This window comes from Netta rufina (assembly GCF_964035555.1).
Source record: "Netta rufina genome assembly, chromosome: 21".
Taxonomy (NCBI): domain Eukaryota; kingdom Metazoa; phylum Chordata; class Aves; order Anseriformes; family Anatidae; genus Netta; species Netta rufina.
The window spans coordinates 11,212,663-11,229,630 of NC_140145.1; the positions used below are offsets into that span (position 1 = coordinate 11,212,663).

Here is a 16,968-nt window from a genome sequence, read left to right on the forward strand (position 1 = left end):
TTAAGCATGCACAATCTTTTTTTAAATCTTCCCTATGCTATTGTTTGCCTAAAAATCTCTCTCATGATAACTACTCACGCAAATTCATAATGGTTAGCCCAGACAGATAAGCATTTATTCTGCTGTATAACAAAAAACAATTCATCTTGTTAAATTTGAGGAGTAAATACAGTTGTGTTTGTCTGCATTACAGCACGCAGTTTGTAATAAATAACATCAACCAAAACAAATGCATTTATTATAATAATTGTATACAAAATTGTTCCCAGGCATTAACTGAAATTTAATATAAAACTACTGTTGATAATCACGATCTCTTGCAGCTGGATTTCTGAGAATACAATAAGAAAGGCTAGTTATTACATAAGGTAGGTCTAATCTCTCTTTAGCAGGCTGTTGTTACACCCCCAAAATGTTTGACCTAATTATAAGTCTTATTATTTTCAAAACACTTAGGAAATAAAATGCAGGAATTAACTTACCCACTGAGAACAAGGCACCACATTGGCTAAAGCCATAGCAATAGGGAGCTCCCCCTGATCACCCATCATTGTAACCAACTCCACCAATCTCTCAAACCGATCTGCTAGCACTGTTTCTGCTAACGTATCAAATTCTGTTCCCTGCTGCAGAATTTTGGTGAGGACTTCCATAAAGGTAGCTCTTGTTTGGAGGTCTTTATGATAGCCCAAGCCTGAAAAAAACAAAAACAAAAACAAAACATAACTACTAAGGGAAATGTAAAAATGAATCAAACACCAATGTCTTCATTGTGTATTCATTTATGCATAGCTTAATCCAATTACTTTACCTATGGAGTGCATAAGACCACTGTCCACATTTGCATTGAGTAAATTTGACATAGCAAGAACAGTGCAGTGTCGTAGCGAAGCTAGTCTTCGAGACATTCCACGTTTCCTGCCACCAGTTTGTGCACTGTCATCTTCAACTTCACTACAGTCATTTAGAAGGTTCATAAACAGTGTGAAATATCTAAAGAAAAAGATAGACTTGGATAGTTAAAACAGATTCTACGAAGGCAACGGTCTGGAAAGATTTGCATACAAAAGTAAATAGACCATAAGCCTCCCAAAAAATCCCATCCATCCCCCCAAATAATCTTCCCTGTAGCACAGTTTAAACTTTCAAAAAATATGTTGTAAGAACTAGGAGGCACTGCCCTAAAAACTCATATATAAGTTGCAGAAACAAAACAAACAAATTCCACTGGTGTGCCTTTACAAACAGCTGTTTTGAAAGAGATTTTAAATTTCATGGATGAAAATGCAATTTCAAACCCAGCTAATCCCTCCCACGAACTAAGGATATGTCTGTATTAAGGGGACACAAGGACAAATTTAGTAATTATTTTCTAAATGAAAATGTTTCCATAAACCTATTAGGCAGAGATTTGTGAAATGACATCTATACGAGGTAATCTCTACTTCTGCTAGAAGAAAAAACTTAGTTGGTAGTAAAAGTCATATGGTGCTTCCACTCTGAGACATTGTATAGTAGAAATAGTTAAAAGTCACTGTTTACTTAAGAAATAACTGAGATTTGGCTTCCATCAACTCAACACCATCTCCTTCTTCAGGCTGTAACGGAAGCCCAGCAAGAAGAGAGACCACTGCTTCCATACTCGCTTGGTCCAGATCTCTGAAAAAGTTTTAAGGTTTTAAGAATCAGTTGTTAAACTGATCCATCAGGAAAATCGCGATCACATTCTGTGGTACAGGTTCAAGCAACACCTTATTAAGGGACTACAACTAAAAAGTAATGTTTTCACTAAAAAAAACTTAAGTATGAATTCAACACTATAATCTTTGACAATTTTATTCTTCATAATGTATCATATGAAGACATAGTTCTAGGAAATAAAACAAGCAATTCTAACACTAAATCAGAAATAGCATTAACAAGATTTAAATAAAAACATGTACATTTTAAAAGAACCTGCTCACAAAAAATTAAGTTTCAATTTTGGTCTTTTCTTTAGAATTACTACCACTACAGAAATTCCACATAATCCAACTGATCTGTGGATATCAAATGGTATCTGGAACACTGTTAGCAACTTTAGAAGCAGTTTAATAGTACCCTTTCTTACCTTGTCAAGCATTTTACATCCTCATCTGTTGCTTGATTAGATGTTCCCATAACCCAGTCTGTCAAATATTCTACCATTTTGTTTCTGTGAAATATAGATACAAAAACATAAAACTGCTAGCTTTGTTTTTTCTGTTTTTTCCCCCCTAAATAATAACCCACACACCTAAATACACCTACTACTGCTTGCACTTAGTATTACAAATTCATATTCGAACCACCAGATATTGAAGATTAACTGAATTTTATTATACCAAGTAATACCCCACTCTGTATCAGTTTTTTTACATACATTTAGTATCCCCATATTCAAAATAAAATTATAATGCAATACTAGATTCTAAACTATTAACACTGAAGACGAAGTAAAAAAATATATATATATACCATTATAATAAAGTTTTCTTTATTTTTTTTAAATATGTCACCAAAATTATACTTGTCCACATTACACTGCCCAAGGTGTTTTATTATGTCTAAATTTCTTTCTTACCTGAATTTCATTTCTTGGCAAAATGAAAGGTCATCTCTTCTCTCCATCATTACTTCTACTAACTGACAGAGCTTAGTTTTTATTTGAATTGCATGTACCAAATTTCCAAGCACACGCACATATCTGAAGATAAAAAGCAAAAAGTAAATACTTCATGCTGTACAAAACGAGGCCCATGCATTTGAAATCTTTTCAGGTCTGTGTCATAATCTACACATTGGCCGATACAACTCTGACTTACATAGTGGGTTAGCAAGTATTTGGGCTAATGTTTTTTCCAAGCCTTATATCAGCTGAAGACCAGCACCAAGTTTCTTGAGGCCAAAAAGGTTTCTGACTGGCATAAACGTTTCTGACTGGCATAAACCCAAACAGAAACCTACCCTTCATCTGGTTTCTAACCACTAACACTATTGTACAGAAAAGAAAACAGAAATAATTCCAGGAAAGGGGGTGAGGTATGGAATGGTTGGTTCTGAAGAAAATAAGTCTATGCTATCATTTAAGTAATCTTTATGACTACTGAAGTTGTCAGAACAGTAAGAGCAGGGATCAACTTCTTTCTCCATGGGTAGAAGCAGAAAAGATATAGAACTAAAAGGGTCTACTTCACTCCATAAACATATAACTTTGTATAGAAGATTAACCAGGTTTCTCACCTAACCAGATTTAGCATCATTGTCTCAATACTAGCTTGTCCAAGATGTTCTGAGCTCCCTTCTGTATGATTGTCAAGCAAATTCTTCATTATAGCAATGGTTTGTTCTACAAATTGTGTGTTGGTCTCAGTTAACAAAACCTAAGGGAAGAAAGTTAGTAGTGTTAACTTCCTGTTTGCAGTTAACTCAAAAAAAAAGAAAAAAAAGTGTTTTCATAAAATATACTGCAGAAAATATAACATAAATATTTTTCTAGAATCACCAAGTCAAAAGAATTGCAATACATATCAACATTAAATATGCTAACACTACCAACCTTAAAGATTCTGAGACAATTCTCACAGGTTCTGTACTCTGAAAGTTTACTAAGAATTCAACAATGTTTTTAATTACTTTATGTTAAACATAGCCTGGAATAAAATATGATAATTGTATGACACATGCGCTCAAATACAATCACAATGTTTGAATTTTTTTTGTAGAAAACATGAACAGATAACCCATTTCAATTACCTATGTGAAAAACAAGACCAGTACTTTTTAAGATACACAAGTGAAGGAATATATCAACAGTTTACCTGTCCTTGAGAATCAAAAAACTTGCTGATGGTATTCTTCAGTTTGTTAAACAGCATTGGATAAAGTGCTGGACTCAACTCCAAACCCACCAGATCTTTAATATTAGTCCGTATTTGAAGTCCCACTTTCTCGTGGTTACAGACCATCAGAGTCAATAATCGATCTATGAATTTGCTAACAGGAGTCTCTGCATTTCCCTCAGTGGATACCATAGATATCATGGAGCCCTTACGCTCATTGACTGGGCCCATAGGTGGACTGTAGGTTGCTAGTCCTGCATTGCTACGATGCTGTAGGCACACTCCTCCAAGGGCACATAGGAACCCCGTCATGTTGATCCATTCCTGAAGAGAATCTGTGTCTGACAAGTCTATGGAGCCTCCCCCACTAACATGCGACATTCGTCTCTTAACAATCGTCTTATGAAGACTTTCCGTAACCTAAAAAAGAAGGACTGAAGATGAAATCTTTTCAACTAAACATAAATAATGGAGAAAGATCAGAATTTAGAAGTATGTCATAACATATCCCACCATTTTAATTCCATCTCAACAAATTACTATGGTTTGCATCTTACAGCATGAACAAAATTCTATCCAGAGGGGCTATTTTTGTAGAATTTGAAGAAACTGAATTAAAAAGGGACCAAAAGGGGTTGCCTAGATGACTCCCTGCTCTGTAGTAGGACAAAACATATTTAAATCATGATAGTCAGCAGCTTTTTTTTTTCTTAAAAAATTTCCAGTGAAAGAGATTTTCTAATTTCTCACTATTTTTTTTTTCCAACTATTAAACTCAGCTATCTCCCTCACAGCAATTTAAGTCAAATTATCTCGTTCTCTTATCAGTAAACACAGAGGACTTGATTTCTGGAATATTTTCATGGAGCTTAAGTCCTCCTATACAACTCATTTTCCAGATTAAAACGAAATTTCTTAAAATACATAAGCTTAAATAGTTACTCTGAATTTCTACAGGGTTAAACCTAAGGAAAAATTCATAGTCACCTGCCCATCTTCCATTTTGGTCTTTGGATAGTTAAGGATTAGTTTTGTAGCTTGTTCCCATTTTGCATGTGTATCCTCCCAGGCCTAAAATAAGATATATCAAGATTTAACTTCAAAACTACTCATAGCAACAGTCTTTTCTGTGTTCAAAAAAAAATAAAAAAAAACACATATGAAATGGACAGAAATTTAGAAGAAAATTTACCTCTGTGTTGCCTGCAGTTGGATGTTCAATGCGTCTTAATAATGCCATCACTCTTTTCTGAAGAGCTGCTCTCCCTACAAACAAGCACAGAACATTTATGAAACAGATTTTTGAAAAGCCACCTACATCAAATATGAGATAATTGAAAGTAATTATAAAAGAGGAACATATCCCCTTTAACTGTTTAGAAAGATTCTCCTTGTTACACTTTTAAATCCTCATGAACAGTTACCCAAATTCCCTACTCCCTCCATCAGTTTCAATGGCTAAGATATTTCAGTGAAAGCAGGAGTTACAGCCAAATCAAGAATATAAACTTGTTTAAAGAACTCCAATCCAAACAAGTCTTATTGTACAGGTAGAAAGGCATTTTCCAGACTCATCATTCTTACCTGTTGACATCATATTGCTAACAGATGCAAACTCCATGAAAGTGTTGTAGTTTGGCAAAAAATTATGAACTGAAACTTCATCTACTCCACATCTGATATCTGCTTCTTCACACAGGTGACGGAAACAGGACATTGCAACAAGGACTGCCTCAATATCTGGGCTCCACAAAAACATGTATAAAGCGACTTCCAATTTTGTTTGGGCTTTGCGACAAATAGGTGTTCCACTGCATCCTGCTGTACTTTCCTTGGGAAACAGAATTCCAAGTTCGATAATATTGCTTAGAAGTATGGCAATTTTCTTAATCCAAATTGTTTTTCAAACCTGCTTTCATTCTAATAGAAATAAACAATTTAACCAACATCTGAACTCTACTGTATTTGCTGTTGCACAGTGGCAAGAAACTGCTCCCTCCACGAAGATAGCCACATACTTAGCAAAGTCTTATTGATACCAAAAAATTGTATGTTAAAAAAGAGAATGAAGTTTTTGGCTCATAAAAGATGTTCTAAATAACCTCGTCACTTTTCCCTTTGGCTAAACACTAGACTTGTCTGTCAAAGGGTATACTTTACTGAGATGTTTGATTTTGATGATCTTTCACAGTTTATTCAAACTGGATGCAATACATTAAAAAGTGAGATTTCAGATTTATTAACAATGGACAAATATGTAGAGATGTTATGTGTGATCCTAAGAAAAAAAGGATTCACCAACTTTTTAACCTGAAAAAAGTGCAACTTCCTAGAAGTCTGAAACCCATTACTCACCAGCATATTAGATTCAAAACTTAAGCATGTTACAGCTGATTATTGACCAGAAAGAGAACAGTAACACATAGTAGTATGTTTTTTCCTCCTCAGAAATAATTATATTTTTAAAAATTACACTCTGTGATTTAATTTCTACTTGCACATAATTTTTTATCCCTAAATGTTAATAATTATTATTATCCGCTGTTACTTACCATGGAAGAATTCCCTTTCCCCCTCCTGAGGGTGGCTCCCGGGGTACAGCTTTTCATCTCCTCATGGTCAAGAGACATTTGACTAGTTCCACCTCCAGAGACATCATAAAGGAAGAGAAAGTGACAGGAGCTCCTATCCGATTGCTGTAAAGAGAGGAAAGAAAAATAATTAATCACCTTATCTTTTAAAACAATGCAGTTCAGGAACTGTTGTCACTAAAGTAAAAAGCTGTTCAACATTTACACAGCATCTTTTACGTAGGTGCTCTTAGAGGGCTTTATAAATTTACCCATATTAATGGTATCTTAAAATGACATTTCCCCTTAAGAAAATAAAGTATTTTGAGAGTCATCATCAAAACATATCACCTTGATATAAGCACATCATCATGCCTTTTTCTTCCTTCCTTGGGGCCTCCCAAAATCCCAGTAGGCTTCTTGGTTTTACTCCACAGTTTATATACCAACATAAACATAATTATAATTTAAATGCAATTAAGTGTAAAGAACTACTTTAGTTCTTCAGTAGCTACTAAATCTCTTTCCATCATAAAAGTAACCTTATAAATAAAAGCAGTAACAAAACAGAGACTAATTCATTTTAATGATCCCAAAAGATAAGTGATAATATTTGCTTACTTTATTTTTTAGAAGAAATTTATTCCTACAGATGAGAATCTCTCGCAGCCACTTGAGGATTTCTGTACTGCTGAGCATCTGATGACTGGTTAGTTTCTTGCAGATATAAAAAAGCATTTGTGAACTGCAGCAAAATGAAATTTAGCATTAGCTTTATCATCTAATAATAAAATATCTGATAAAGGTATTACTACTTTTTACATAGAAATAGACAATTAGCATGAATATCCTACAGATAAGCTAGCATCTTCTTTTAAAATGTATAGTAGATATAATATAGGTGTGTACTTTACATGACAAAACCCCTCTGTCCCTTCCCACCGCCCAACTGGCCTCTATAGTTCCCTAGAGGAAGTTAAGCAACTTGGGTACTTGTTAGAAGTCCAGACTCCAGGGCTGTCGATTCAGAAGTCCTCCATTTATCCACAGAACAGATACAGCACAGACAGTGGCAGTACAAGTTTACCTACACTGCTCTGATAACGTGTCTCAACTCTGTTCTGGAAGGAACACATCTAGGGATGTTCCTTTTTCATATCCATTCAGGCCTCACACTCTCTGTTAAAACTGCCAAAGGGTCCAAATTAGTGTCAATTTTAATGGGTTTTTCCCCCAGCCCGAACAGACCACAAACTCATTTCTACTACTAGAAATTACAGTAATGAGTTTTAGTTATTGCCCATCTAGGTAGGACTCAGCCCCCAAACTATCCCATAATAAGCCCCTTGAGCCACATTTAGCAGTCATGCAGGCCAATTTGTTGATGCTCAAAGTGTTCCTATTAGATTTTAATTCGCTTTCTTCTAAAACAAACACCTGCACCAAATCAGATTAGATCACCAAACATTTTTCTTAAATTGTTTAGCTCATGCAATTCTTAGAATTCTGAGTTGCCTAGTTTTTTGGTTCAGCTCTTTGTGTAACTGATTATTTTGGAACTTTATGGTTTTTTAATATACTCCAAGAAATCAACTGCAACAGCTGCTGTGATGTTATAATAAGCAAGATGACTTTAACCAATAAAAATTCTTTAGATACATAAGAAAGACAAATGGAGACCACAGATCAGGGCAAACTACTACCTTTCTTAGATGAGGGCTTCAGAGTCAAGATCAGCAAATCCACACTGCTAGAATTGCTTTGCATCACCCTCCCTCAGCCCACAGAGGATAAAACAGAATTCAAACAAACACCTGAATGCAGGGCAAGACTTTAACATTTTGAAGGAATAATCATTGCTATACCTTAAGCGCAGGCTGAAGAGAGTCATTAAGAAAGCCAGCAAAACATGTGTTGTTTTTTTTGTTAAATGGAAGTAGTATAAGGAAGATACTACTTTGTCATCAGAAAACAAATCATTTTGACTGCAGATTCAAGCCAATGTCATATAACTTTCTCAAAACACTCACAGCTATTGCAAAAGAGAAGACAGATCAAAACTGCTGTTGCTCTAATTTACAGAAGTGAACTTACCTAATTTCCCAGAATGTTTCTATAGGCGCATCAGGATTCCACAAATCAATGCTGTCTAACTGGTGAAGAACTAGCAAGGCCTACATTCAAAACAGAACAGCATCTCACTTAAAGGCAGAAATTGACAAGTCACTTAAGAATGGGCAGAGAAATAGGTGTAATCACAAGTCAATTACATTGCTTAAAAAATAAAAGATAGAAAAAGCATTTTATATAGCAGAACAAGACTTTGTTGCTAATCCATGTGAAAGGTATTTTATTTTATTCCCAATTAGATTTACCTTTTATTTCCATAAAAACCCATGCTAGAAACACAACCTTTTTAAAAGATAGGCTTTTGCAACACATCTTACATAAATAAACTTTTAATGCAACACATCTTACATAAATAAACTTCTGGTGGCAACAACAAAATTTCTGTAGTTCAAGCTTTTTGCCAAGGACAAGCAAATACTTTCCTCTTTGTAATTATTCCCTTCACAACAGAAAACCTGGATAAGAATAGCTTCTGACCATATTCTAGGGCTTACTGGTGAACTAAAGCCAAAACTTTAATTTCTGCTTTTGATTTAGTCTGATTAACTAAAAGACCTCAAAAATCAACTATTTATAAATTGAAGACAATTTTTAGAAGAAATGCATATCTCAAAAATTCAACTGGTCAGATTCAAAACAAACAATCATTGATTAAAAGTCATTTACCCTTAATTAGCCCAAGCAACTATGGCAAACAAAATATCTAATCTGAAGTCCCCTACTACATGGGGCTGTCTGATACGGAGGCAAAGAAATGCAATGACACTAGGGAAAATACAAGTTAAAAGACAAATATGTAAATCTTGACTATTTTTTCTAACAAATTCTGAAAAAAAAAAAATCAAATACCACAACACAAAGTTTATAAGTGTTATGCTGCAAAGGGGTTGTTTGAATACTGTTAAAATGGCAATAAAAAATAAATTGTTCTTCAACAACACTGAAGTAGTTATTTCAAATTGTTTCCTAGTTTAAACAAACTGCTTGGCATACAGAACATTATCCCTTACCTCCATGGCTTCTTGTGCTATATCTGGCATGCTGGACTGCGGAACAAGTTGTACAAGGCCTGTAATTAATTCAGCAGTACTACCTTGTGTCTCAGGCCCTTGCTTCCTTGGATTCTAAAAAGCAAAAAGGAAAGCACCTTTAAGAAACAAAACTTTTCAATGACCAACCATGTTACTGACTGCTAAGCAATAGTCTTACAATTAAAATAGGTAGATTTTAAGAGTACCTCATTTCTTTTTAAGCCATGATACTCTTGCATATTATATCTTTGATACAATAGAAATATTTTAAAACCAAACGATAAACAGACCAGACAAAATGAAAATACTTAGCACACTGATTAGATGCTAGTAGTAGTACACTAATTTTGGCAACACTGCCTAACACATGCTCTCCATGTGTAGACATAATCAGATTTTATCAACACTTAGTTTACTTCTGCAGCTTCACAGAGTTCATACACAAGATTTGTAAAGCCACAAGGTAATATTTGAAAAGAATAGAATACTCATTCTGGCATGAATTCACAAGAAAACACTGTTAAACATTAAACATTATTTTACTCAGCATCATAGACAATACTAACAGAAACTAGCAATAACCTAAGAAAATATCTTTCTAGTCACTGGAACAATGGCTTTTTTTTTTTTTTTTTTTTTTGCCTGATTTTAGTTTTCTTTTTGTTCTTTTCTCCTTTCCTTTTACTTCCTTCAGAGCTTTATGGTCCCTTTCATTGGGATTTTTCTGGTTCTGTAATATCTCTTACAGGTGCTTTTTGTTGTTGTCTTTTTGCTTTGACAGGTATTCTTGATGTCAGGTTTATGTTTTTAATCTTTATTCATTTAGAAGCCTCAAAAGTAAATTTTACTGTTTTGTCATGATTTTGTCTGGGATAGAATTAATAATATAACATACTTACACACAGCAAAAGCTTTGGATCAGCATGGATTAGTTTTACCAAGGATAACAGCAAGAACTTGTAGCTTCTGGTTTCCAAGTCAGTAGGTTTTTCTTTAAATTTAAGGCTTGTCATCTTCTCTTTAAATGTAAGACTCTGACAGGAGGAAAAAGCACAGTCACTGTCAGTGAGGTACTCTATGGAGTAGTTATAATTAAACATCTTATGAAGCAAATTGGTTGTACTATCTATAACTCATGAAAAAGTTATAAATTATATTCAATTCACTCCAGTATAGCTGCATAGCCTTCTACTTAGAAATACCCTATTAAATATGCATACGCTATCACTATTATATCTTTAAGCTTTATTTAAGAAATATTTTAGTAATCTGCAGATGGATATAAGAAAAGATTTTGTGTAAGACAAGCTGTACAAAAGGAAATTGGATAGAAGGACTAACAAGAATTTAGAGGATTTCCTCTTGTCAAGGAAAGACAAAAAAAGGATCCCAAGTAAGCTTGATTACATGACAGGGTAAGGACTTGTTTTATTTTCAAAGGCAAATCATTTTCTATTTTCCTGTCATTATCAGTCTAGATGATAGCATTTTCATCTGTACAACCTCTGAAAAATGTACCTTTCAGTTTTCACAAGGTACACAATGCATCTTAAAAAACAAACAAACAAACAAAAAAACTAGCTCCATTTGAAAAAATCAGTAAACTGTTTCATTCAACCTCCTCATCTGAAATGGAAGATGTTTTAAGGTATGTACTGAGAATTCATACAAGGTATTCTGATTTGACTCCATTATGAACTGTATCGTGTTCTACCACTGCTGTTCACACAACACAACCCAGATAACAGTATGACCAATACATGTAACTAATAGTCATAAAGAGTGTTAGCCGTGAAGTAAGCATATATGGATGCTACTGGTTATAAGGATTTTCCAAAATCAAGATTATGCCTCAATACAGTGTGCACAGTATCCCAAAGTGAACCACCCTGTTGCATGGCAAGTGACTGCAGCACCTTCATCTTAACAAAAATAATCTGGACACATGCTAAAGTGTGTGAAAGACTATATTATATAAATAAGTATCAAAATATAATTTATAATATATATATGCACACAAAATACAAGTGAATATATATAAATGTGAACTTGCATTAATTGATCCTCAGAATGCCCAAGCAGAATTTATATTTTCATGAACTTTAGAATCATGTCATCAGGGATTACGTTAGTATTTTTACTTACTCTTACCAAAATAGTTAAGAGACAGTAACGTGGAAAAAAAAAACACACATTGTGGATATTCAACACAAGACAGAATACAACACTTCAGAAATTCAGCTTTTAAAATTATTTATTCTAACTTCTTATTTGATAAAATCTCAATTAAACAATAACATGAACTTGTTTTTCATTTTCATTAAATTTATAAATTTTTCAACAAAAAAAAATTAAACTAGCTTGAAATCATCCTCAAGGTAACTGAAGTCTATATATGATGCTGTAGAATTTAATTCTACAAGAAATGCTAGAAGTTCTTGCTATTTTGCTGAACACCTATATGAAAACAGAATAAAATTTACCACTTTAAAAGTATCTGATCAAGAAATTGATACTATGCTGGTAGTGGTAACTCATTCTGTGCAAAATCTTAATTTGGTACAGCTAAGTGAATTCTGAGAAGAGGTACATGCCAAAAGAAGCTGATTAGTTTCTGTGAAGCGACTTATTTACTCCACACAATCAAAACTAAGGATTATCAGAAAACAAAGAGAGGGAGATGGATACTCTCTGCACAGACATCAGTGGGATAAACACCAGTTTGAACCTGACAGACAACACTGGAACAAAAACATGTGGGGATAACTTAGACACAAGTAAGTTTAGGCTGGAAATTAGAAAACAGCTTTAAACACCAGAGCAAGGAGATTCTGGAAGAGCACCGTGATGGAAAAGTAGGGGTTAGAAAGAAAAGAACACACCCAACAAAAAGCCTTTACTTCTACCAACGAGCTCAACAGATTTGTGTAAGGGATGGTGTTGCAACTGCCGGACCAGCAGTGAAGAGGTCTTCTCCAGTCCTGCGCTCTCACGTAAAGCACGCCACCTTTCGTGCCCGAGATGAAGTGATGTGACTGCAGTGGTAACTATGCACAGAAAAGTCAGAGCAATGAAAGGCTTTTCTGCGGTAGTTACGATGGGTCATACTTACAGCAACAGAGGCCCACTGCCATGCAAAACAGTGACTGGTTGGCATCTGACCATGAGAGCGACAGCAGCCAATAAGAACAGAAAATAAGAAGCAGAAGACAAAGCACCACCAGTCAATGTCAGAGTTGCCATTACAACATCCCTGCTATTTTCTCTACAGATGAATATAGAGATGTATATATAAACATATATATACACACACACATATAAAGCAAGTTAAACAAGTTGTAGCTTTCAACTAAAAGCATTTTGATCATTTGTTTTTGTATGAGAAGCCCAATAGGAATATTTTCATGCAACATTTTAGGCCTTCTTCCAAACCAGACATCCAACACTTTGGGACTACAAATGCACTTTGAAACAATTCAGAAAACCAATGAGCTAACTTGACGCATCCCAAGTCCTACATGGAAAGTTCAGAAGAAAGGCAACGCAGCTGCATGTGAACTTACTGAAAAAATCTGGATGAACTACAATTTGAATTTCCTTTTTTTTTTTTTTTCTTTTTTCTCTCCTAAGGTGACCAGGAATACCGGCTTTATTTCATAATGTTTGAAAAGTCTGGATCACTTCGGTGCTGTCACCAAGACCAAACAGTCAACTTGCTCAAAGGAAATTAAGCAAGACAAATGAAGAAATATTCATGCCAATTATGGCAAAAGCATTGCAGTTTTCAGAAATTATGCTCACATACAGAACGCTTTTGTTTCTCAGATTAAATAAAGATGGACATATTACCTAGTTAATTCACACAGCAAGTAAGCTTAAAAAGAACAGTTAGCCACGGGACAGTTACAGAAGAAATACTGTTATACTGCCAGTTTAAAAGCAGCATGAAAAAAACCTGAGAAACATACATCACTAACTGACTAGGAACAGTTAGTCAATGCACCAAAATCTCAAAGGTTTACACAACATGTATGGCTGGCTCTCTGTTGCTTTTTGGATTGCAATGTTCTTCCTCCCTCTAGTTTCCAGTCTAAAGTTAATGAATAAAAAAGCTGTAATGGAATGGAGACAAAGGAAAAACAAGAGGCTTGTGTTTTAACAACTTCTTTACAAGTCTTTACCGGAGTCATGCGAATTGCTGGATGTGCCCCGCAGCCCTGGATAGCTTTATGAAGAGTCTCACTGAACATGCTGCGAAGCTCCATGGAATGGCAGTACACAGCATCGATCTTGGGCCACCAGTCCAACGCAGACTAGAATGAAAACAAAGAAATGCTCAAAAGGTAAACTGGCAACATGAGAGTTACATTATGATTTATCTTAGATACCAAAGTTATAAAGCTGTAATATAATGAAACTTTACATGAGTATTTTACACAGTATTACAAGTGTTATTTTTTCATTGTGTCAATAAAGCTGTCAATGTTTAAATGAAGTACAACAGAAGCAATGCTTCCAAGTCAGCTGCTTACTATATTTCTTCTCCTTCTGAATAAACACATACTCTGAAACCGCGGATACAGGAAACCACAGCAGGCTTCAGGATACAGACAGCTAGTAAAACTTCAAACACTTAATGTGCTCTCAAATTATTCTGATACACTAAACAAAATAGAAAACTAGTCTTTTGAGTGCGTGATAATATCTGAAAAATAGTATTATTCAACACATTAAACACGAGTAAAGCATAGTGCCTGTTTTGAAAGTGTACAAATACCAAAGCAATATAACTTTAAACAACTTCATTGTTTCTCTAGGTACACTACCACATCTACAGTAGCACGTTCTTCCCTATTTGTCAAAATGTCTGATTTTTTTTTTAGTGTTCTCATTACCATGCTGGGATAAATGAAATAGAAAATATTATATAAATTAAGTAAGGCTAGTTGCTTAACACTGACTGATTCTATTTTCATCCTGATCAGGAAAAGCTCTCAAACTGGGAATCCAATTGGTGGATAGCGCCAACTAAGATTTGCATGGGCTTGTGTATTAACAAGCAACTCTGAGGCATAGATACAGGCAACAAGATTTGGTCTAGTATTTAGATTTTATTTAGTAAGCAGATGTGGATCCGAAGAGAAGCCACAAATAGATAGGCTAATTAAATACTTTCAGAACTTACATTTGTGATTATTCGGTGGAGTGAATTTACCAGTACATAATGAAATGTTGATGGGGAATTCTGTGCCAAGCAGATCTACAATAAAAATAATACATAAAAGCCACTTAGGGACATATTTTTCTCTGTCATCTTTCATATCACAACGAGCATCATACTGGAGCCTTTTTATTAAATTGACAAAACTGTCAAATCTAGACATGAGAATAAGAAATTCTAACCAGAGAAGAAAAAAAAAAATGAAAACGTGAAGGGAATCGTCAATAAGGGATACTTATACAATTGAAATTATTTACAAACTTCCAGCGTGCTTATCTTTGATAATTGACAGGTCATCGACAGTATGTTGATAACAACTTACCAGTAAGTTGTGTTCTCACCTTAAAGTGTTGGTTATTATGAGGGTTTATGCGGAAGCATGAGACTAAGCAGTCAATCATAAGGTCTATGTCTGCGTTCTGATTGCCTCTTGAAAAAGGTTTACTTGGATTAAACAGCAAATTCTAAATATATAAAAAAAAGAAACCGAGATTATTCCTGTCTACTTTCAATAAATCATACTGCGGGGAAAAAAGGCTGCTCTAAAAATTACACTTTTTCCAAATTGCATCTACCAATATGTACTACTTAAGCGTCAAATATTCAATAGCCATTCTTGTTAATACTAACTAAACAAACCAATCTCCACTTCTAAGCATTTTTTAATAAAACTTTTTATTTTAATGTTCAGCCTCTTGAACAAACTAAAGTTTTAGGAGGCCTAATGGAGACCGAAGAAAATCCACCAAAGAAATGGAAGACTATTCCTCCTTTGCCCTTCAACTCATTTCTTTATTTTATATAAGGAAAAAAAGGAAAACATTCATCTGAAAAATACTATGGTATTTGATTAAGACGTTTGAAGCTAATTTCAGAATTTAAAAATTCAGATTTCTCCATTGCAATTAGGAAACATATTTTTACCTTAAGATCTACAACCATGGACTGCACTAATAGGAAAATGACAGAATTATCTTCCCAGTTGATGTAAGTAGATGCTTTGCAAAGTTTAACACAAGCAATAGCAGCACTTTCAGTCAGCTGTCTGCTCCCACTGTGGCCTGCAAGTGCTTTCCTGAGATTGTCCAGGAAGAGTTTCTGCAGAATTAAAATTGGGAATAGTTATAACCAGAGCTTTGGTAATGCATGGTCAGGGTTTTCAGAAACTTCAGTATTAAAACTAACATCACTGCATTTCCTGATCAGAAGTCATGGATACTGGGGTTGCAAGAAGTAACTTGATGGAGCATTTTGGAGAAACATGTTTAACAAAGACATTCATTTTGGATAATTCTAGGGCAACTGGAATACAACTTGCAATCAGTGTTTGCAGCCACATCAAATTCTCCATCTGCTACAGGTACTGCAATTACAGAACACAGTAAACACACTGCAGAAACCTGTAATGGTACAATACACGCACACCAGTTAGAAGTTAGGCTAAGCTTGCTACTGGTGGAAGCAAGGCAATCAACACTCGGATTCACATCTCCAGGGTGACGTCCAAGAGAAACAATATTGTTCGGGCCATACTATTTGTATGAATTATTGACAGTGGATCATATGCTAGGTGAGAACTTTAAAAGGGTGCAGAAATTTATGTATGGAATTCTAATATGCTTTAGGAATAAAAAACATAGTAAAATACACTTGAAATACCAAAAAAGCAAAGACAAGCACACTTTAGAAATCAGAATTAAGATATTTTTCTTCTCTTACCTTGTTCATTTTAGTTTCCTCTACCACATCCTTTGCTATATCTTGGATTATCTCTGGGCACAGGACCAGGAGTATGATTTGCAGTGGCCAAACTGCTGCTTTACGTTTTGTGCTTTCTGCAAAGCCATCCACTAAGTCAAACAACTTCTCTGCACAATCTGCATAAAAGGTAAACCCAAGTTCAACACCAATTATAATTATGAAAAGGCAGATAATAGGTATAAAAAAGCAGAGTGATAGCTCCACCTACACAGAAAAAAAAATATCTATTTTGCATATTAGTAATATGCTACCTGAGATAAATGGGCTCAAACCATTTAAAGCCATGGTTTATCTGAAAATATAAATTTTCATCCCTTTTTGACTAGAGACAAATACAGCTACTGTTCTTTTATCAAGGTTTTCATGTTGTTGTTGTTTTTCCTGTACGTAGATGA

At 34.7% G+C, this 16,968-nt stretch overlaps 1 protein-coding gene across 4 annotated transcripts in view; it reads right to left on the bottom strand.

Moving 5' to 3' along the window:
• NF1 (neurofibromin 1) overlaps positions 1-16,968 on the bottom strand; it is a 93,327-nt gene that overhangs the window by 58,415 nt on the left and 17,944 nt on the right. For all 4 annotated transcript variants that reach the window (XM_084299770.1, XM_084299769.1, XM_084299768.1 and 1 more), the window contains exons 8-27: positions 16,532-16,689; positions 15,737-15,910; positions 15,154-15,276; positions 14,777-14,851; positions 13,773-13,904; positions 10,491-10,625; positions 9,571-9,684; positions 8,525-8,604; positions 7,052-7,175; positions 6,413-6,556; positions 5,445-5,691; positions 5,053-5,126; positions 4,848-4,931; positions 3,840-4,280; positions 3,262-3,401; positions 2,603-2,725; positions 2,111-2,194; positions 1,543-1,659; positions 812-993; positions 483-694 (exon numbers count right to left, since the gene is read on the bottom strand). In XM_084299770.1, coding sequence (XP_084155896.1) covers positions 483-694; positions 812-993; positions 1,543-1,659; positions 2,111-2,194; positions 2,603-2,725; positions 3,262-3,401; positions 3,840-4,280; positions 4,848-4,931; positions 5,053-5,126; positions 5,445-5,691; positions 6,413-6,556; positions 7,052-7,175; positions 8,525-8,604; positions 9,571-9,684; positions 10,491-10,625; positions 13,773-13,904; positions 14,777-14,851; positions 15,154-15,276; positions 15,737-15,910; positions 16,532-16,689 — 2,963 coding nt within the window. The remainder of the gene's footprint in view (positions 1-482; positions 695-811; positions 994-1,542; positions 1,660-2,110; positions 2,195-2,602; positions 2,726-3,261; positions 3,402-3,839; positions 4,281-4,847; positions 4,932-5,052; positions 5,127-5,444; positions 5,692-6,412; positions 6,557-7,051; positions 7,176-8,524; positions 8,605-9,570; positions 9,685-10,490; positions 10,626-13,772; positions 13,905-14,776; positions 14,852-15,153; positions 15,277-15,736; positions 15,911-16,531; positions 16,690-16,968) is intronic.